Source organism: Zonotrichia albicollis, chromosome 8 (genome assembly GCF_047830755.1).
Source record: "Zonotrichia albicollis isolate bZonAlb1 chromosome 8, bZonAlb1.hap1, whole genome shotgun sequence".
Taxonomy (NCBI): domain Eukaryota; kingdom Metazoa; phylum Chordata; class Aves; order Passeriformes; family Passerellidae; genus Zonotrichia; species Zonotrichia albicollis.
The window spans coordinates 16,738,767-16,761,979 of record NC_133826.1 but is presented as its reverse complement, the minus strand read 5'-3'; the positions used below and the strand labels follow the sequence as shown (position 1 = coordinate 16,761,979).

At 37.9% G+C, this 23,213-nt stretch overlaps 1 protein-coding gene across 1 annotated transcript; it reads right to left on the bottom strand.

The window, feature by feature from the left end:
- Nucleotides 1-1,504: 1,504 nt before the first annotated feature.
- Nucleotides 1,505-21,185, bottom strand: BRDT (bromodomain testis associated). The gene is made up of 19 exons (XM_026790557.2): nucleotides 20,994-21,185; nucleotides 20,256-20,393; nucleotides 19,466-19,595; nucleotides 18,466-18,647; nucleotides 17,004-17,375; nucleotides 15,883-16,011; nucleotides 15,524-15,712; nucleotides 14,083-14,270; nucleotides 13,719-14,008; nucleotides 13,522-13,635; nucleotides 11,857-11,982; nucleotides 10,927-10,994; nucleotides 9,559-9,721; nucleotides 8,708-8,820; nucleotides 7,307-7,448; nucleotides 5,557-5,630; nucleotides 4,087-4,304; nucleotides 2,670-2,829; nucleotides 1,505-1,956 (listed from the first exon to the last, which is right to left on the bottom strand). The coding sequence occupies exons 1-19, from the start codon at nucleotides 21,183-21,185 to the stop codon at nucleotides 1,888-1,890; spliced, it is 3,057 nt and encodes a 1,018-aa protein (XP_026646358.2). The 3' UTR covers nucleotides 1,505-1,887.
- Nucleotides 21,186-23,213: the final 2,028 nt, after the last annotated feature.

Sequence of the window (23,213 nt, the reverse complement as noted above, 5' to 3'; positions counted from 1 at the left end):
TGTTGTGACCCATTGTGACAGTACGGAGTCATGGAAGCTGGAATTAGTTTTTGAAGGGACAAAAGCAGCAGTTCAAACCAACAATGCCCATATAGCTGTATCCAATGGATGAAATGCTCAGAGGGAATTCTTGCCCTTACCTCTTATCACCTCCTATTTCCAAAGTAAGAGCTCTTGAGCTTGCATTAACCCAGAGAGAAAGTATATCCAAGTGACAGCAAGGTAGAGAGTCCTGGATGTGAACTGCAGCACTTTATTGCAGGACAGATAACTCTTAACAATGGATAAACGACAAATGAAGGCAGGTCACTTTTGATGTGGATATGAAAGACATCCTAACAGCACCACTTTACATTACAACCCATCTTTCATCCCAAATCCCTGTCCTAGCCAAGTCCTCAAATCTCCCAAACAGCATACAACTTGAACATGCCTCCAGGCCAAGACATCCCTGGACATTTCACAGGGTGCTGGCCCAATCTGAGCATTTGCCATACACACTCTTTGTGCTATTGAATGAAATGATACCATTCCAGCAATGGCAGAGTTTGAAGATCCATGACAATATTGAATAAATATATTGGAACTAGCACTAACTCATCAGCCTGCTACCTGAAAGACTAGGCCACCATTTTTGAGCATGCTTTAGCTGGCATTTTTGAATTTAGAAGCAATTTATTGTCTTCTTTGAAAATTCAGTTATTTGTAGAAGGTTTTGTTCACTTAGGTTACTTAGTTTGGTTGCCTGTGGCAGAACCTCATCACAGCTGGCAGTGTTACCTTCACTTTTCATCCAGGAACTTGACAAATTGAAGTTCTCTATTGGGAGAGAGTTTTGAGTAGAAGGCTCAATGAGATCAGTAGTCTCCAAAGTGGAGTGTGGGAATAAAATATTGAATACAATTTTTAAATTACAAAATAAAATAATAAATAAACAAGGTTAAAAATAACACAGAAATTAAAAATATTATAATGTAATGTAAAAAATAGACTACTACAGTGGAATATTTATAATGTGTATATAACTTATAAATTAATAAATAAACATGTCTTGGGTCTATGCTTAAGATATTTAAATTATGGGGTACATGACAAAAAGGGTTTGGAGACTACTAAACTAGATTGTCTGAAGAGGGCCCCCCTTCCACCCAGCACTTCCCTAATACACATTGTGTTTTGGTAATAATTCCATAAAACAATGTTTTGTTTGTCCCATATTTATTTCCCATACCTGTATATAATCAACAAGAATGTAAAAACTACACATTCTGGTCTCTATCAGAAAATTTTTCAACACTAATAATATCTTGTATCAATCAGAAAATCTTTCAGACTGGAGCCAGTTTGCCATAATTTCTTCCTGAGAAGAACTAGAACTACATGGCAAACATGTTTGCACCCTTAGCTAAATGTTATGTTAACATAAAACACATTAAACACATCTGGACCTTAAAATACATGCAAGTAGATATGATTTACTGATGAAATTAAAGAGTTCATGGAAGTTTTTTTTGTGATTACAAGTAATGTTACACACCTCCTCCCTTAGACAGTGCCACTTCTAGAGAGATCCTTTTGTCACAGCCCAGATTTTGTACAGGTGTGTCACAGTACAGTGATTCTTTGTAATAGCAGATATAAACAACAGATGAAACTGTAATCAAATGAACAACTCCATTCTACTGTTCAGCAGAACAGAATACATGTTATAAACAAGCAGTGAAAAGAAATAAACCTTGTGACACTTCAGGTATTAGTGAACAAGCTTTTAATACAAAGCATTTTAGAGAAGATCTTTAAAGTGGTCTTAATATTTAAGATCCTAACTAGTACAAAACTATGCTGGGTTTAGTAGCTTGAAGTTAAGTTCTATATAAACTACTGCTTTCAGTCAAGATATTCTTCGAAAGATGCCATAATCTCTCTCTGCAGATTCACATCAATTATCCAAGCTGTCTGCAAGAAAGCAAACAAGTGTCTTTTCAGAGCAGTCAGACATTAATGGATACTATGCAGGTCAAATACTTAAAGATTTAAGAGAAAACTATAAAGCATCTTCTCAAAAATGAATGAGTCTTCTCTGTTATGACAAGTTTGAGTGTGCGTGTTGCTGAAGCGCTCAGAAAAGAGCTGAAGGATGAAAGCTTCAGTTGAACTTACCTGAATCCAGCATGGTCTCACACTGGTACTTACATTCCATTCTACAACATTATGAATTTTTAAAAAATGTTCAATCTAAAAAAGGTAGCAATTAGAAAACACTAATTACTGTCACCAGTAAAACCAGTTAGCTTTAAAAAGGCTTAGGCGTGGTATTTCACACCAGAACTGTAGAACCAGCACTTTTGTGACATGTAACACATTAAGGAGGATGTACAGATTGCAACACTCAAGGTTGGAAATTATTTAGAGGGCAGGGACTCCTCTTCAGAATTTTTTACCACGCAATTATTCTAAACTTATGGGAGTACTAGGACCAAGCAGATAGTTTTCCATATCATGCTACTTGAAGACGTACTTTGAGTTTCCTATTGCATTTTCTGCACTAACTCTTCAGGTAGTAACTCTTCAATCATTCAGATCATTTGAAATAAAGGCCTCATGTAATATTTGTTTATTCTATAGTAAAGTTGAAAAGTAAAATAGTTTAGCAAGAGTCAGAAACTTACTGCTTCCTTCCTCCTGCGTTCTTGTTCCATTTTTCTAGCCAAGTTGCGGTCTTGATCAAGAACACGTTGTTGAGCTTCGGGCAGTTTACTCTTAGGCATTTCTTTTTCAAGCTCACAGTCTGGCACTGCCATGGCATCCAATCTTGTGCTTTCAGGGCCCCTTTAAAGACAGGAGAGGAAATCAGTATAGGAGAAAAGTTTATTTTTTTCATAACAACCTGATAGAATTCTGCAAATAATTTAAATCAGTGCCTAGCACTTAAAGGGTCTCCTTCAAAGTGATTGTTTGATTGTTTCAAAGTGATTTCCCTTCACAAGAGTTATGTGCACACAATTGTTGGGCTGTAGTAGTTCATGCTTCCTGTGTCCCATTTCTAATCTGCATGCATGTGGGATTTATAGATACGCTACACAAAATTTACATACTCTTGCTTTGAAATGCTTTATTTTCTGTTACTTTCTTGGCCTATGATGGTTTTTTCCTACCTTCTTCCTATTCAGTTAGTTATTTGAGGTAGATTTCACTAATTTCTGAACGAGGAGTTTACTCTTAAGTCCTTCAAATGCCCTGGTTGTTAAAATAAAACAATCCAACCAATTGACTTACTCTAATACAACCAGCAATGTGCAAGTGCAGGAGAATTTAGGAACCAGCTCAGATTTATCTTTCACAGGATGAAACAAGCAAGGGGAAGAAAGCAGACTACCGGAGAGGGGAATATTACAAACAGTTTCCAAAAGGTGGCAAACAAACTCCAGGATATTACTGCAATGCAGTAATTAGCAGGCAGTCATCTATCCCACTCAGCATGGCCACAGACCTCAGGGCACTGCCTGAAACAGGAGCTGCAAACAGCCAGGGGAGCAGAGGCTTATGGAAGGTGCTTTTCTACAGCAATGCAAAGAATTCTGCTGCATGAAGGGGTGCACACTGGAACCCCTGTATAGCTATGTTAGCAACATGCTCTCAGAGATGGGACTTTCCTGTGTCCCCGTGGGAGAGCACTAAGATGAGGACATTCCTGGCTACAGGTGTAGGAAAATAGGACAAATGTGAACTCTGGTCATGAGTGCTCCAGGGGACCAAAACCTCTCGCCTTAGTACCCAAACAAAAACCAAATTCTTGTCCGTCCAAAAAAATCCAAAAAAACCAAACAAAAACAACAACAAAAAAATCCAGAAGCAAACTAACAGCAACAACAAAGGAGGAAGTTCCTGGGAAGTTTCTCTGATTGCTGAAATAGTACTGATTTGAAGAGAAAAGGCTGCTCTGTGCATTTGGGATGTGCAGTTTTGCTTAGCATGGTACAGCTCCCCAGTTTCATCTGACATGTGGCAATTACCTACCCAAACCCCTTGTCCCTGAATAACTAAGCCCTCCAGTATCATACAGGCAAAAACCAGAATAATACTTACACAGAGGTAGTTACAAATCTTTTGTTTTCTTGTGGAAGATTTTGCAGCTCCCTCTCAGCATGCCCAAGAGACCTTTTTGCCTCCTGCACTTGCCCACTCCTCTTTAGTACTGCATCCCTGAACTGATTAAAGCTCTCAGCAGATGCTTTTATTGGAGCTGGAAGCTTCATCGTTTTACACAGGCTTACCCAGGAATCTACAGTCTTCAATTCTGTATCCTGAAGTTATCAGAAAAAGGAAAACACAGAAGAGGAAAAAAATACTCTTCAACTTCTTTACCTGCCTAGTTCTTACATTAGCAAAATGTTGTTTGACTAGGCCTGCTGGAAATATCTACACCAAAATATTTTTCCTTTGGCAGGATATTAGTGCATATGCAGCAAGCTGAGCAGATTTTCATGTGCTTCCTCATCAACTTTGAGAGTCTTTGGCAATATAGCAACAAACGTTAGCCTTTGTAGCTATTCTGACTATTTAAGTCTACCTCTCCACTTTTTCATTTCAGAAAACATGAATTCACAAGGCTGAGTTCACACAAGGTCCATTGACAAGGTTTTAATACAGAAGTCCATCTAATTTCTATACACAGTCCTTACACAACAATAGTTTTATATTAGGCTTGTGGGTTTTGTTTGTTCCCCTGTGGCATTTTCTTCACAGCATAAATCAGAATAAAACCAGCATTCTTAAGAAATCCTCCTTCTAGTGGAAGCACGTGCTTATGAAGGAAATACATATTTTTAGAATTGAATTCAACATGCTAGTTAATAATTTTCTGAAACCTAAGTGCTTAAAGAAAAATCCTAGAAACATTTTAGCTCCACAGATGATATAGGAAACTTTTTAGGTCCAGAGGTTGACATGATCTAGTATTAGTAACTTTGAATTAATGTTTTCAATTAGCTGATTACAAGAGAAGAATTTAGCAGATAAGAAAATCCCTCTGTCCTTCCAGTTAAGGTAACTTACTGTATGCCAGGAGAAATTTTGCTCAACTGCCACAAATACCTTTAGTCATTAAAAGTGCTTTGTCTTATTTCAGAACAGGTTTTCCAATAGTACCAAGACTATATTCCACACTACTCTTATTTTTTTACTGGATCAGTTAGGGAAAGCACACTAATAACTTGGATAGCAGAACTAGATCAAGGAACACTAGTTCCTTGTTTAAATATTAAAACTAGATGAAAGAAACCATATTTTAATAAGGCAACGTGGGCATATTGACTATATATTTGTGTGCATGTATCTTACGTGCTTTACCTTCTGCAATGAAGAGAGTCATTTGTTTGGTTTTAACACTAAAAATGAGATAAATCTATACAGATTACACCAATAACAAAGACCTATTGATTACTAAATATTCTATTTGTAAAAGAACCGATTTTTAGAGAAGATCTAGGTCAGGGAGTTATTCAAGCTAGTAACTACATTCAGCCTCTTCTCAAACAGAACTTGAGCATCACTTACCTTTCTTGGAAGGAGTTCAGACATTGGCTGTGGTATGTTTTTATCATTAGATTTATCACTGGGTGTACAATGACCTGATGGAAAAAATGAAAAGAGACTTTTTTGACCATGTTGACTTTATAGACTATTCTTTCTCAAATTTAAATGATAAATCTTTAGTCTTTCCAGGAATTGACTTAAAAAGCTTACAGTGCAGTTTATTATTTGGTTCAGAATGACAGAAGTTCTCCCAAACATTTCCTAAGCTTAAATTGACCTGGACCACTTCTCTCCACTTTTGGGCAGGAAAAAGTATAGCTAGCTCGACTATAGATGAGAAATGAACTCCTGGTTAATTCTAGGAGAGGTCCCAGCAGAATGCTTTAAAGGTTTGGTCAGAAAGGCTCAACACAACACTTTGCCACTTGGTCACTTCCTCCCCTTCCCACCCACCCCTCTTTCCTTTTGATTCCAGATTTTGGGTTACCTGATGGATCATGCAAACTCCTTTCACCTATAGTGAGTTCATTTCTCAGCCCCATTTACTTTTATTTAAAAGCAGACAGGTCAGCCATCAAGGGCTCATCCTCACATTTCCAGCAGCCTACCCATATACAAGTACTTCATCCTGTTACTTTTTTATTATTTGAGGGGAAAAAAACCCCAAACACTATTTTCAAACCAGAGATTAACAACACATTTTATCTCATTCAGCAGCAATCCTCTAGTGTAGTTTGAGATGTTTCATTATTTAAGTAAATGCTTAATAAAAAAACTTCGGGTAACACTTTTTAAAATTATGCAAATAAATGCTGGATTCAAAGTATCAAACCCTCAGCCAGTTTGTCATTAAAGGGGTTTTCAGAAAAACCTCAGAGCCACAAAACTTTGTTAGCAGAAATCTTAGCTGAGGCCATGTACCAATTCCAGCTGCTGCAAGTCTAAGCAAAAGGGGGCAGTAGATGTATGGCTTGGTGTCTTAAGACCCTAAAATTAATAGAAATTCAGGGAGAATCAAATCTCCATTTTTAGAATTGCTTTAATACACTGTGACTGCTTAGCATTATTCTTTGCCAAAAATAAGAACTCATCAGTGAACAGGCTCTGCTTTTTAATTTCATCAAATTTTCAGAAGTTTCTTCCCTTCTTCTCTAGGTGTTCTAGAGGGCAAAGAGTAAAGGAGAAACCAAACCAATCATGTCTGGTAATACTGTACACACAGAGCATGGATGTTCAGTCAATTCTTTAGTTGGAAATATGAAGTATAGAATGCAGCTTTCAGAGGGCCAGTGTTCTTGTAATAATTGCAAGTTTATTCCATAGTGAAAGCCCCTTTGACAGTGATTTGCTGACAGATCCTTGTCACTAAGAGCCAAAGATAACTCAAAATACACACAAAGTGCTCTGGGAAAAGAGGTCCATGAAACTTCAGCAGAAGACATTTCAGAAGCCAGTGAAGTTCAACAGATTGAATCATCAATTCTCAGACTTCATGGTTTACTGGTTTATGTATCCCTAGTGCCACATTCTTAAATCAAAAAGTAATTTTCTTTATATATACACAGAACAAGAACCAAACATCAGTTTAATTTCACTCTCTTTTTTTGTTTTTAAGCAGCAAATAAAAAAAGGAAGAGAAAGGGAAAACTGCATACCCAACCATTATCCTGCAAAGTGAATAATATACAAGCTATCTTTAAACTAGTTTCTTGTGCATTTTTAACTTTGCAACACTGATAATAGCTACAGTTTTTATTATGACATTACATACTTTGTTCTCGACTTATAGATATTAAATCAGCAGTTCTCATGCTGGTCTTGTTTTGCAGTTTATTTGATTTGTCTAGATGTCTTGTTTGCTCAGCTTGTTTACTCCAGTCAGCACTGTCAACTTGGAAAATGGTGTTGGACACCTAGAAGAGAAGCAAGACTTGAAAATACATCCTTTATATTACTTGTATTTAGCATATGAGGATTCTTATTGTACAGCATCAGGATTAAAGGTTTAGAAGCTTAGAGCAGTAAATTCTTGCAGCTCTAGCTTCTGTAAACACCAAGGAAGAAATAGATTTCACTCATGGTAAACAAAGCAAGTTCATAAATCAAGACTTCAGATTTAGAATATGCACAGCTCAGCAATCCCAAGTGATGGAGTGGGTAGAGCATGAGAAACTCATACAAGATCTTTAACCCTTAACATGGTACAGCAGAATAAAGTTGTCTTAAAGGCAGTTGCTGCACTCTAGCTTGTGGCTCAGGGCAAAGGGTGACTGTGATCTTTGGTATTTTTACTCTGTGCAAGATTACTCTGTGTAGTAATCCCTTGAACTGAGAACAGTGCTGCACAAAACTGAGTCAATTTGCATTACCTGCTACCATGGACAGTGTTCACCAAAAGGAAGGTGAGAGCTGCTTTTCATCCTTACTTGCAGGACACATTCCTGGGCTCATAGATTCAAGAGGCAGTTTCTATCCATTGCCAAAAATAATGCTATTACAGCCTGATTAAAGCAACTGAATTTCCAACCATGTTCAGAAGGATTATTAATCATCATAGGATGGAAGTGATCATGCTGCAGTAACATCAATAACTTCCTTTGCTCCACAGAGGCCCTTCTAACCAGAATACTCTCCACGAACACATTAAGACAGAACTCAACAATCATTAAATATTTTACAACCTCATCTAGATCCTGAAAGCCTCAGTTTCCACAGCTTTAGGAAAAGGTATGAAAGGCAACACACTTCCCCAGTAGAGCCTCAGTATTGCTGAGTTTGTGAAATTGATATTTCTACAAAACCAAGACATATATTATAATCTCCCTCTTTTGTAAAGATTTTGGTTTACAGGGTGGACTTTTAACCTGTAAGTGTGCAAGGGTTACTTAAGTTTAAGCTATAGCCCTGAAAAGAAATAAAATAAGCTTTATAGTACACTATGTGATCAGCCAAACTTTCCTTTACAGCCAATAGGCAATGAAGTAATACCCTGTTAAAGGATAAGAATTACTTTTTTACTGGGGTTTCAGAAAACTTTTGTTGTAACCCTTAAATGGCCTTCATTGCATCAAATTCAAGCCTGAAGTACTGTATTACATCTTACTTCAAGGGTAAGAACATGCTTTACAGATGCTGTTTGAAATTAATTAATTGGAGAGAAGCACGTATTCACCTCTGGAAAAACATTTCTGGAGTGGGTGACAGAAGACTCATTTGTCTTTGGAGTGCTCTGAGGAGTTCGCTGGTCTGGAGCATCACACAGAGCAGGTACAGCTGAGATTTTACCTGAGAAAGAAGTAGGGTATGATTTTTTCCCCAGTCATGTAGAATGCAGTCCTACATCTCAAAATTAGGTCACTGTTTAGATCTGTGGAGTAACTCAGTATTGAGATATGTATTCTAGCCACGTGATTTAGGAGAGTTATTTTTAATTAGTTTTTAATTGATTTCTCAGTTAATCAGCTACCAGTTCATGCTGTCTTCTACCAAAAATCTTAGTAGCGTCTGACATTATTAGACTTTTTTAAATGAGGGAGGGAACATAGCTCCTTGGATCAAGTTCCTAAGCAACTTCATGTATCTGATGTGTCCAGACAACAATACTCTGTTCAGAGGACCTGTGGCACCAAGACTTCCATTCAGCAAGTAAGCATTCAGACATGAACTTGGGTGGAGGGCAGGGGTTTAAGCCTCTAATCCTGCCTCAAGGTGTTCAACACTTCTGTTACTCCAAGTTCATTAAGATATCCTTTTCCATCTCATAGGAAGGAAGCACGAACACTTCCTGTTTTTAATACTACTTTGCCCCACCACAAGTGTCCCACTAACCTGAAACCCATAGCCAATCCTTAGTGTTCCCATGCTTTAATTTCCATCGTGCTCTTTGGTAATCCATACTCTGCAAGAACTTTTTCAGTTATCCACTTGCTAACCTCCAAAATTCCAAGATAAGCTTGTTTGGTAATACAGGCATCCTGACAACCCTTCTTTCCTCAGCAGTCAAATACTGCATAAAAGTATTACCTGAGAGAGTCTGAGTGTTTTGTTCTGATGGATTAAGTGATCTGCACTGAAGCATTTGCAGTGCATTGGGAGGTTGCTGCTGCAGTTCAGATGATCCATGAATTTGCAAGCTGCTAGTGAGAGAGGAGGGCTGTGCTTGCAGACCAGCATTGCAGGATGTCCTCTGTAAACAAAGTGGCATTCTCTATAAAGAAACTGCAGTCGTTAATACAGCCACATTTTTAAAATAGTTATCTGATCCTCTTTTCCCACCACTACTTATCAGTAGTTTCCACTTTCCACTGTTTATCAGATTCAGTACCCCCTGTATTGTGATAGTGATCCATCATTTTCTAAGCATTTAGATGACAAAAAGCCATGAGGTAAAGTGCACTCACTGCCTTGGTCTGACAGATACAGAAAACCCCTGAGAACAAAATGTAATGTGAGGATTTCAAGTATGATGTTTGTTGCTACTCAGGAGGTCAGTAAGGGGCTGTTACAACTGACCAAGCTGAAGCTCATTTCCTGGATCCTGTTTTCTCCAGTTCATTGCTGTCATTCTGTCACTGCAGAGGCTGAAGCTCTTAAGCAAAAAGAGAGTGTTGCATAATTCGTTCTCTGAATCTTTGCTTATGAAGATGCAGAAGGAGCAGCTGAATAATAAATTTGCAGCCTAGTTTCCTGTACTTTAGGGGAAAGTCAGTCTATTGCAAGAAGAATGAAGGTTTGGCTGTGATTTCGCTTTGAAAATCAAGGTCTCTTTCTCTGGTTGCTTCAAGGGAAATTCTTAAAGGCAGCTAACCTTGACAAGAAATAATACCCACTGTATAATACAGAAATAGAGCAATTCAATCTAAGAGGCATTAAGAATTATTTCTAGATAAAACTGCTGTTGGTTCCAATAATACCATAACAATAAACAACATTAAAGTATCCTGAAAATAAGGGTACAATGTATTTCTTTTCAGGCATAGAGGTGAGGGTATTAATAGATTTAAAAACATTACACTGTTTGTTAGGTCAATTCTATACTCAGAGATCCATTTGGAGACTATTGGCCCTTTTTGGGGGTGGGTGGGATACATGCAGCATTCTGCCCTTCTTCATCAAACACAATCACCACAATGATAATAAAAGATAAAAGCCTCCCAGTATATCTGTTCCCATACAGATGCATAAGGTATTTTAAAAACAGCTCATGGGACATCTTCATATCAGTCGGTCCTACAGAACAAATAGCATTCAAGCCATATTCATTATTTCCCGATGAAACTGCATCATTTCTATTACCATTGTATGTTAAAAAAATAACTTCAAAGTTATTTGTATAATAACTTTGTTATTTGTTTAGGGGAAAACCATTATATCCATTCCAGACAGATTTACCTTATATTTTTCCATAGAAGCTGGACATTTTTGCCTGGTTCCAGTCTGTTTTGAACACGTTTCTGTAACTGTAAATACAGTGAGGTGGGCAGAAAAAGGGGGATAGAAAAAAACCAAATCAGTCATTCACATATGTTTCATTATTCACACACAGAAGGTGTGAGTTGCAGTTGTACCTAGAGTCAGCCTCACAGTGAATGGAACATTCTTATCTTGAATGCTTTGACTTGAGCTTGATGTGTTTAGAGAATTTCTCCCAGATATAAGAAGAGACCACAGATTTCTGCAGGACCAAGGTCTCCACTGCCATTGATTCCCTGTGTTTGCTCCCCCCACAATGCAGAGGGTTGAGCATTCATCTCACCCTGTACCTCATATGGAGATCTACACTGCAGAGCTCCAGTTTGGCAGATATATTCTGTCCTAGAAAACTAAAGAGTTCTGTGTACAGAGAAACATCGTTCAGTGTTCTGATGCTGAACAAACTTGAAACATTTTAAGCACCAGGGTGGATTGTGCCTCTACAGCTAATGCTGTAGGCACTTTTGTTGCTCAGGTCACCCTTCATGTGCAGACCAGAAGATGAAAATAAAGTGAATCACACTTTCAAAAAGGGATCAAAGCTACATGAGTAAGCTATAGCTCTATTGTCAAGCGTCCAGAGTAGATACACAGAATTTTGCTAGCTTATTTTGGTCCCTATAGATTTTCAATGGTAAGTTGAATGGATGTACTGGGGGTTTGGTTGTCTCATGTTCCCTGGGATCCCAGTATTAAGGCATTCATTTCATTTCATAGCATTGGAATTAAGCCTTCAAAATGGAGTGAACCAAACCAAAGATTACTAAAATCCTTGGTAAGCACGGGGAACAGTAGATGCTAAGAGAGAAGATATTTTGCCTACACAAACACAAAAATAAACTTTCTAACCTGATTCAGAGTCACTGCTATCTGAGGAGGTAGAATCACTGCTAGAGCTGCTGCCAGAATCTGAGGAGCTGCTGCTGCTGTCACTCAGTCTGCTTGGCCCAGTACTTGACTCAGCATTGTTTTCAACTGCAGGAGAAAAAGAAATAATTCAGAACAACCTGCAATAGAGCATTCTTCCTATACAAGACAGTGATCAACCTTGCTAGGTCTATTCTCCCATGCAAGAGTTCATTTTATTTCACTTCCTTGTATACAGTCCATTTAGCAGTGGACTTCAAAACAAAGACTTCCCTCTAGAGACTATAGGAGTGGGATTTACCAGCAGCAAGCTACTTGAAGTGAATGAAATACCCAAGGAGAAGCTGCAATCACAGTTTACAATTCTGAAGCAAATTGAAACAGTAGACTTGACACAATTCACGCAATTTTCCCCCATAATCTTTGCTGTGGTCAACAGCCTGTTTGTGTGCACGTTGCTGCTGCCAGACTTGCCTGCAGAGTTCTTTATCTACAGCCAGCTCTTCCTTCCCTAGCCATATGCACTCCCAAAATTGCCATCTTTTGCCACCTCCCCACCATCTGACTATTTTGCATCTGCAGGGTTGATTTAACTTAGCTTACAATGATTTTGGAGTCAAACCTTTTTCAAAGTTTTTTCTCTGTGGAAGCTTCAAAAATGAGAAGTTACATGGATACCTGTTTCCCTGGACACAAGTCCAGATTTAGCTCTTGTAAACAAGCCAGATACCAGTTGTAAAAATTTCCTAGGCAGCTTCTTTGCTGTCCTCACAACATATTGTTAATAATTGATTTCAGCTCCTTAAGATTTTCTTTGTAGGATATTTTCAAGCCATTATGCATACCAGACGGGAAGACTTGACTGAGCTAATGCTGGATACACATGTCCCTGTGTCTTCCAGAGCTGCTTCTATCATGTCAGCTGATTTTACATAGGAGCTAAATAGATATCCAGTGGAGGGCAATAACAGCACTCACTATTTTAATGAGGAACAGCTTGACTTATAATAGCAGCATCAGCTGCATTGATCCATTCTCAGCCCCTGATGAGAACCACCAGTAAGTGTACAGCTCAAGTATGCACTGAATTTCTGGCTTTGATCTTGAAATGCATTATTGCCTGAAAAACTGAATTTTTCTCCTAGGACACTTTCTTAAGTCTAAGATAACACAGCGCACCTGTCACTGATATACCGGTTTTGTTAGCATGACAAAACTGGTATATGACACTGCCATATAACAAGTATTACTAGAATTGGTTATTCTTGTTTTTCTCTAAACCACAGAAAGTTAATTGCAAACAAATAGACCCTCCACCCCCCCCCCCCCCGGTTTTCATATATTAGCATAGGGGAATTTTTCAGTGCCCATTAATTTCTGAAACTGTTACCATCTTTACTTGTAATAAAGTATTAGGTGCAGGAATAGGGAAACTGTTTTAGACAGGATAAATAACTGACCAAATTTGCTGCTGTGACTCCAGCTCACTCAACGTACAAAGAATCTTGAGACTATCAGTGGGAAGCTTAAGACCCCACCTATTGTGAGGAGACAATGTCCAGATACCTAAAACTACTGAAGCCCAAGGGAATAATTCCACTTTAAGCTATTTCCATTGCAAATGAATAAAAGTAAGAGCCACATTACTCTTGAAGCTCTCTCTCTTTGGGTTTAGTTGACCATTGACATCCAGTAGTTTCTTCTCTAACTCTTGTTTCCTCTCAAAATTAAGTTCTTCTTTTGACTTTGTTAGGTTTTTAGCTGCATGTGAAACAGAAGTTAACATGAAAGAAAACCAGAAAACAAATCTAATGGGTTTTTAAAAAATCATTTATGCTACATACCCTGCATTCTTTGTTTCTTCCTCAAACAGGTTGCTACATATCTCTCTAGTTCTCTGAGTGTTGAAGCATTTAAAGTTTCAAAGTCTATTTCTATCTCATCAGGATTAGAGTTCCTCAGTGCAGGTTCTCTTGACTGTATTATATGGACTACTTTCCCAAGCTTGTCTCCAGGGAGTTTATTTATGTCCAAACTCAACTGCCGTTTTTCATCATAATTCATAGGTTTGGCACCATCTTCATCTTCTGACTTATGTGCCAACAAGACCTGCTGCATGGTGCTCTTTGATTGACTGCAGGAAAAAAGTGTACTGCAGTAACAGCAGTTTAAAATAATCTGACACCCACACAAGTTCCCCACACTTACATGTTTAAAGAGAGCTTTCTCTTAGATTTCTTCATGTATTTCAGATTTTTCTTCTTTTGAATCAAGCTTTTCATTTCAGCTTTTTCCCTGTTCTTTCTTTTCTCACTTTTAGCCTTCCTTTTTTTCTTTCCTGGTCTAGATAAGCATGCTTTGGTCAAAACCCACAACTGCTGGTGAAGAACTTTAAGCTATCAAAACAAAAAAGAAAACAAGAAAACCCACAGAATGTTGATAACCTTGGGCAATGTAGGAGGAACAATAAACTGGTCCTGAATATCACAGGAAATTAGTGGCAGCTGAATGGATATTAATAGGATGTCTGCTTTCCAAGTGAGATTTATTTTCCCAACATTTTACTATATTGTATCTCAGTCACAGATTATGCTTCTAGAAGATACAGGACTGTTTATTTTATGCAAACATTTCTAACAGCATGTGCTTTTAGCATTCTGTCAGGAAAACACAAACACACCCCCCCACCTCCCCCAAAAACAGAAAAAAAATCCCTGCAGGGGTTTCCAACAGCCTCTCTAATTTCAGGGATTTGGGATGCACATAAATGCCTTATTAGGTTATATTTCTACAGCATTGCTGAATTAAGCAAGTGGGACTGGGCTCATGCATCTCATTTTGCAATATAAAGTGGCTAGTTGAGAAATGCTAAGAATTTCAGAGAAGAGTTTAACACAACTTGGGTTAAACCTCAGGAATTAGATGATGGTCAGATGATGAGATTGGAAATCTCTGAAATACCTCACTACTGTAAAGGCTGGCTTCTACACTTAAGTTCATCCTTCTGCCTACATTCATAAATTGATGCTAATCTGTCAAGGACTGAAAACTGTCCCTCATTTCATTAACAGAACAAATGCTAATCTTCCCCAGAGTTTATAGATACAGCAGCAACAGGTTAAAAACTATGTTCAAGCAGAAGTAACACCCATCCCACTCCTAATATGAAGCATGGCTTTGCTTCACTGGTTAGCATGAGATACCTGCTTTTCTCTCTCATACTGAGCTCTCTGAAGAAGAAATTAACAACTTGCTTTTGTATGGCTCAAAAGAGACCGAGGAAGGAACAATGCTTTTTGACCATGTGAAAGAAATGACCCTGTTGGAAGAATATGCCACTAAGCTACATGTCGAGTGCCTGGAGGCTCCCATATCACACGAACACGCTTTTATTTTTTAAGAAGTTTGAGATTCCTCTGAAGAAGTGGTAGGCAAGAGTAGTAGAACTGTTGCTCACTTGGTATTTGTTGAGGCGCTATTCACTTAACATTTGGCAGTGCTTCCAAATGGGACTAAAATTCTCTATTAAAAATACAAGTTAATAGAACCTTTTGAAAACTGATTTTTGTTGTTAAGTCTTGGAATAGACCATTGAAAGTGGCATTACTAGAGAGATCTTAAGTCACACACAATAAGTAATAATGCTTACTTGCTCCTGAAGCTTTTTGAGGTTCACTTTTCTCTCCTCTTCAGAATCTTCGGATGATTTTTCTTCTGAAGAGTTTTCATTACTGCTTTCACTGGAATAAGCTTCTGTCATTTCTCTCACAGGCTGTGGCAGATCATCACTCGCAACAGCTTCATCAGGAATTTTAGCAAAGTGCATTTCAAAAACATCCTGAAGAGTTAGGTTTGGGAACAGCATATTTTTCAGATTTTTGAAAGTGTTATGCAGCTACTATTTGCAGAACTACACAGCGACACAGTAGTTCAGTAATATTAGTAGATTCTACATCAGGGCATGAGATGAACTATTCTGTTTCAAGTCTGACTTAACAGATAACTCACCTGAAGTTTTCTTGCCATAGCAACTATTTCATGGTCTGAAGAATTATGTTTGTAACAGTTCATGAACATTAATCTAACATCTGTAGCAAATTCTTGTATATCATTATATTCCAAGTTATCCATTTTCTTCTAGAGGAAAAGAAAATTAAAGGCACACTTAGTATGCAGTATCTCCATGAACTAGCAGAAAGAAAGGAGGAACAAGAATTTTAACATATATATTCAGGTTCAGCTTGTATTAAGACAGTAAATACTATGAAAAAATGTTATGGAAATACCTGCATCTCATTTCAACATTGTCTCTTTAACAAAGTAAGAGATTTTTTTTCCCTCTTTTAAGCAGATTTAATTGTAATTGCTGAAAGACTTTGTAGAACTAGTTTCAGCATTTGGTCAAGACAACAATGTTTGGGTGGTTTTATTTGGTTCTGAACTCAGCATCTGTTTTTGATTCTATGCATAGTATTTACATGAAGCTTATTCCATAATAGCTGGAATCAAACAAATGGACTAGAAACTGGGAAACCCTTGTATTGTGCAAGTCAGCTTTCAAGATAATTCTGTAAGCTATTAAACTGAACATTCCCCAAAAAGTGTTGCTTCACTGGGCTAAATATTTTACCCCATACAAATACACTCAGCATCCACAGAGAGCTCTCCACATCTCTCCATCTAGAATGGTTGCTTCCCACTAAAAAGGTGAAACGTGTTATATAAACATCCAGTGTAGAAGTTCTCAGGCACTTAAAGAACATTGAGATTGAGGGAAAAGCAGGACTTGACAGAATTTCATTTTGTTTTATAGGGCATTAGTAACAGCACTGTGTGTACAGACAGATATTTAACATGTGGCATGCTTGGAAGGGCTTCATGGAGATCAGAATTCCCTCACTACTTATATTAGCTTTTTCAGCAATTAGGTAGATTAGCCACTATGTGTCACAATGAGACTCAGAAGACTTTTAGTGACTTTGGCTAAGTTTGAGAAACAGAAATGCATCTGGCTTCTAGGCCTGTTGTGTCTTTCACAGAAAAAGCAGCTTTCATGACACCTTTTCAGCTAACACATTTAAAACCTTGTAATTACACAAATAGCCTAATTTCCCCAGAAACATACTTACTTTAATGGCACACAGGTCTGTAGGACATTTGGCAACAGCTTGGTTCACCCCAGTGGAGAAAGATGCTGCATCTACAGGTTTTATGAAAGGCCATGCATATGCTGCATGTTTCTTTGAAAACATTTCTTTAAGTATTGCATTACAATGTTTTAGTTGTCCTGACAAGTGAATCTTTTTAACAATTCCAGGTGGCTGTTGAGAATCTGAAAAGGATTGCTTCAGAAATTTATTTGTTACCATACATTCATTTTCACCTCTACATGCTTTAACAGCTTTTCCTTCACTAAGCATTGCAGAAGATTGACCACTTGCTGTGACTATTGAAGTAGTAGGAGTTGTAGTGTCAGCCTTCCTTTTCACACCTTTTTTTGCCTAAGAAAAGAAAAAAATATTCAAGTGTCCAGAACAGGAAGAGAATGGTCAGTTTTAAAAAATTCGTTTGTGTGGATAGCCCAAAAAACTGTCAGAACTTGTACAGCTATTGAAGTCAGAGCAGGATTCAGCAAATCCACAAGCTTAGACTAAAAACCAACAAGGTATTACAAGACTAGCACACCAAACTCCATTTTAAATGCAAAAGAAAGAAGCAGATGTACTGCAGGCCAGGCTGTGGTCAGATTTTAGCCATTTGGGAAGATTCCAGGAAGCTGGCAGGTTATGAAATTACCTGCAAGTTGACAGTCACAGGAAGGGGGTAGACTACTGCAATTTAATTTAGGTCTGGTTGAGGGCCTTATCTAAATGGTTGATCTCTTTTTTTTCTTTAAGTTGTGCAGTATTTGGTTTGGAAACCATATAATGCATGCTTTATCATCAGTGTTCAGACTCCATGTGAGTGAAGTGTAAATATACACTATAGGGGAGACTGGCAAAAGTGCCTGTTCCTCATTGGAAGAGCACAACCAGAGCTAAGTCAATACAGGAATCTTTTCAGATGTTCACGTACAGCTCAGATTGAAGTAACAAGAATTTGCTTTGTGAGCTACAAACATCACCTCTCAGGCTAGTTACACAGTGTTTAAGCAAACGTTAATTTTTGAAGAAACAAGTATTTGATTTACATAGAAAAGCATGAGAAATTATTAAATAGAACTTAGATCTTTATTTTAGTAGTTTAAAACCAATTATCCTCAAGGTGAAGCCCGCAGAAGTATATATAGTAATACACTTCAAGAAGGATCATCTTAATTTTTTTTCTTTGAGAATAACATTTTAAAATTACATTTATAAGAAATGATGTGCCAAGCAATCATCCCAATTTCCATTTTACTTCTAGAATTAGTACTGGCCCAGGTATTTAGCAGAGACATTGAAGATCTAATAGAGATCTCTTACTGTCTTGTATCATAACAGAAGTTTCATAAACATACAGCAATAAGCATGGCTCCTATGCTTTTGCCATAAGTGCCTGAAGGAACAATTTCAGTATCTTTCTTTCTGAAAGTTATTTGAGGAAACTTACTTTTGTTATAGGGACTGCAGCTGGCATTAAAGCAGTCAGCTGGGCTGCAGACAAAGGAGCCAGTGTCACTTGCTGTCGCTCTTGAGTCATCACTGGAGGCTGTTCAGCTTTCAAGCTGCTTTCAGCTTGCTTCTCATTTGTGCTTTGTTCATTTGAAATCCCAGGGTTGGCCTGCCATGTTTCTGGTTATTTTAATACAGGAAATTTTAGAAGTTAAGTCTTAAATGTTGCAGTTAATTTCTTTCATGGTCAAATTGACCAGCTGTCCACATAACCACTAGCCTATACAGGAATGCCATAAATAAATGCAAACCAGAGTGTTTGTTACTTACACAACATTGGTATCCTCCTCTGCTCACACCTTTAGTGTCTCAGCTACAGTATCATGCCAAGTCACACCTTACTTGGCTTCAAGACAGTGTGGGTTAACTTCAGACCAAAGATTAAAGAGGCATCATACTACCTTCTGTATATAGTAACAATGTTCTTGCCAGGGAAAGTATCAAGTTGTTGTCTACAAACACAAAGACCAAGTAGCAAAGAGTGCAGACTGCATCATGTAGGTTCATGTTTCCTAAGCATAGGTAATAGCTGCATATATTGCTTAGCAGTACTACAGATCTCCACTGCTGAGATCTGACAACAGTTTAGACCAATGTTTTTCTGTATTTGGTTTGGCTGATTAGATTATTCATGTCTTTGTCAGCTGTTACTCTGTTTACTTCCCACAGATGTTCACACCTATTAGTTTATATAACACAATGCTGAGCAGCATGACAGTCTCTGAATTGGAAGTCAGGTCCTTTTCTAAAAAAAGGAACTTTTTTAATTAAAAAAAAAGTCTAAAGCCTTATAGCAGTACTGTTATTTGTCTGATTGTTCTGGAAAGAGTAGAGAACACCCAAACTGTTCCAGAGTTGAGCTGTGACAAATAACATGCTCTGTTTCCAGTTCTGCTTGCTTAATATATCATAAATTCAGCATATAATACAGGCCTTACCTTCTGTTTTCTTCCCTTTTCTCTTTCCTTTCTTGAGACTCACTGGTCGTTCTTCTGGTGGCATATGGGCTATTTTCTGCATAAACACTTTTTCTAGTTCTTCAGCCATAAACACAATGTCATCACCTGGCTGCAAAATATGGTCAACACCATTCAGTAAAGAGGCTGCAGTAAAGGGAGCTGTCTCATAAAACTACCAGGCTAGAGAGTCCTGCCCCAACAGATCAAAAAAAGCCCCTAGTACCAGAGAGGTCTTTAAATCATTGCCATCCCTGCTCCTGCAACTCACTTTAAAGAAAATTCACCATTGAAATACTCTTTCTCTTACTGTCCCATTGAAAAATTCTCCTTTACCTCTGCATGCTTCTTCAGCAAAAGCCCAAGGGGGCAGATCTGCAACTCCCTTATTAACCCTGTGTTCTGAAGAAGCTGTTGAAGCTCAAAGATACCAAGACACAGCCAGCAAATATCCTGGCCTTGGACTTGTACAGCAGTGACATAGTGCTTGCTGTTCATGAGCTCTGCAGCTAAACCCCAGAGATTTTGGATATGGAGTTCTTGTGCAGAAAGAGCTATGCACTCAGTTGCTGGAACAGCAAGCAAGACTTCACTTACGTCCTCAGTCAATCCCAGATTAAAAAACCTCCCCAAACTTCAGAGAAAATAGTTTGAAAACAACAATAAAATGTCAACTACCTTACTGCATATTCTTATAACCATGTGCTTGTTTTAGACTTGTTTGTATCATTCAGTAGAACCAGTTACTGGTAAGAGTTGGTGTTCCACCTACCTTGTTGTACATGTAGCAGTTCCAGAACATAGTTTTAAAGTCTTCAATACATTCTGCAGCTTTTGTGTAGTAATTGTGTTCCAGTCGCTTTTTTATGGTGCCTAAGTCCATAGGTTTTTTTATGATAGTGTAATAATCCTGGGGTATTGAAAGAATAAGTCATCAAACATATCTTAATACTAGGACATGAATATTTTTACACATTTAGTTATGAAAGCTAATTTGCAAGAGAGAATTGCATTATATTAGTAGCAGTATTTTATTTAAAGGAAACCTTTCCCCTATAGTCATAGGTACCAAAAACGTAGGTGTTCAGGAATTCTTCACTTTGTATTTTTTCCTTGTTCTTCCATGTAACATATATCATTTTAAGTCCCAAAGAATATTGATTTCAAGAGGCTCCAGAGCTCTACTGGTAGTACTTATTAAAAGTAAGGCACTTCTCATTTGTTGTCTCAAAGCAGCACTCCAGTTTACAGAATAGAGGAAAAAGAAGCCAAACTTCAACAAAGTCTCAGTCACTAACAAAAAGAAGCTGCCAAGTTTTCACAATTGCTGTTGAAATACTTTATCCCTGGCAGCATTTCTCTAGAAAGAAAACACTTTTCTTGTAGACTTGGATTAGTGACAGCAGTTCAATAGCAAAAATAGTCTTCCATAATCTGTTGCATTAGAAAAAACCTTTTTAACATTGACATAATTTACATATTAATACTCCAGTTCCAAAATGGTTCTTACAGGCAGATTCAGCGCTGCTGCATCGACAGGCTGGTGAAATGGCCAGGAAAAGTTGTGTCTCCACATGGCTCTCATGACCACCCTCTGTAAGTACTGAAGTTGGTTTGTTTGGCATCCACTACTTTTGTTATTTATGTACTCTGGTGGAGGAGGGTTCATAATAATGGCACAGTGCTGGCTTTGAACAGACATCTTTAGGGAGTTTGCACATCCACTTGTTCAAATATCATTACACATTTAACCTGAAGGGAACAAAACAGAAGCATTCAGGGTAGATATCTAGATTTAATGCTGCTTACCTGTTCACTTCTGTTTGTAGAGCATCCAGACTGTAACTACAGACATGCCTTTGTGTTCTGAGCAAGACATTGGTCTTAAAGTGCATATTTGGACATTCCTAGAGTCTAGGGACGCATACTGGCTTTCTCCTAAAAAAATCTGATAGCCAGCTTTTCCTACCACAAGGAAGTATTGCATGAGGTGTGAAAAAGGTGATAATAAGATAGATAGCTACTGGAACCAGCACACTGCCAGAACAGTGGATATGGCCCACTCTCACAACAGTTGTAGCATCCCAGCAGATATTGCTGATTACACATCTTTTCTTTTGTTTATTTCAGCATTCAAAGCATACCTGTTCTGAGCTCCTGAAGCCTACACCTTAGCTAATAAGAGTGAATACTGTTTGCACCACCACGTATCATTCACTAAGTGCTAATCCTTTCACCAAAATATCTATCTTGGAAGGGAAAGATCTGGACACATACAGGATTTGCCTCTCCTATAACTGGCCAGCATTTGAAGACAAGTTCTGAGGTAGTTTTAAGTGCCTCACAACTCAGCCAACTCCTTCATACATTATTTTCAACTATTAGGATACACTATCATTTTTGCCTGCTTTTTTCTGCCAAAAAACCCACACTAGATGATATCAAGTGCAAGCTGTTCAACTTTTCCATGCAAAGCTCTGAAGCTAGAAATGGAAGGCAGGAGCAAAAGAGTACAGTTTAAACCCAGCAAAAAAATCTTATAGCAACAAGCAGATAAATAACAACATTTAATACTTAAACTAGAACATAATATAGCTTCTAATCTCTTGAACATTTTGTAAATTAGTACAGTAGAGTCTAGAATAAAAGGCATCAAGAGTGCCAAGGAGACCAAGAGACTGAAGTTTTGTGTACATAACAGTGTCTTCAGCTTAGATGCTTAGCTTTTAAAACCTTAATTTATGCTGTGAAAACTACCTTCCCTGCTTACAAGAGAGCTAAGCCTGCACCTTCTAAAGACAGACAAGTCTGTGTTTTCACTCCCTCCTTTACTACCTCCCTCTCCATCTCCCCAGTCACAGAAGACTTCCCTATCTTAAAATAAAACTTTTGTTTGCATACTGAAGCAAAAGCGTGATCAGATTCCAACCAGGTAAGTGTTTTGATATTTTTCAAACCACCCCTTCCCAGCCCCATGTGTCCTTGAGCTGCTGAGTCAGGTCCCAAAAGCCAAGTAGTCTTAAAAAGAGAAGCCTTGAGTGTTTCCTTCAGACCCAGTTTGAAGATTGCAGCTAACCTGATAGAAATGTGGTTTTAGTTTAAGAGTAAAAAGCAAATAGCTTACAATGAATTACATCGCTAGAGAAGTCAAGGCTTTTGGCAAAATATCACATCTTGTGAGAATCAATCATTTTTCCTTTTTTCTCAGTAAGAAGAGATTATATGCTATTAGTCAGTGCTCTCTAAAAGCATACATTAAAGACCCTGCTGGAAAGGCATCTATTTCCTCTTGTTTTAGCTCTGTTTTAGTATAAAACCTGTATACACCATATACTGTACAAGAACAGCAGCTTGGAGAAATATTAATACACCAAATACAGAACAAAGGCAGAGGGTGTACCAGGTTCTACACACTAAGAACATTTCATTCTTTGAAGCCTTTGTAACAGATTTTGTTTAAGTGACTGACAATAATCACACTGAACATTCATAAATAATATTGGAATCTCCCTTAGGTAATTATATTAAGACTACACAGAACAGAGCACAGCCTTCTTAGGGCAAGTAGCACCATCTCTTCTTTCAAAAGGACAACTGATCCCATGAAGACACCCCTAAAAAAGCATTTCTGTAAGTTTAGGATCTCTCTTGGGATACATCAAACAAACCTCAGTTTATATAAATATTAGGTGCTGAGAAAACACTGACTTACAGCTATTACTGTAACAAA

Bases quoted from the DNA above. Each gene is read 5' to 3' on its own strand.
- BRDT (XM_026790557.2), bottom strand. From the start codon at position 21,185: ATGTCTGTTCAAAGCCAGCACTGTGCCATTATTATGAACCCTCCTCCA. The intron at 19,596-20,255 runs GTAGGTGGAACA...CATATTTTGCAG, and splicing joins ACTGCTACATGTACAACAAG to CCAGGTGATGACATTGTGTT. The intron at 2,830-4,086 runs GTAAGTATTATT...CTGTCTTTAAAG, and splicing joins AGATTTGTAACTACCTCTGT to GGGCCCTGAAAGCACAAGAT.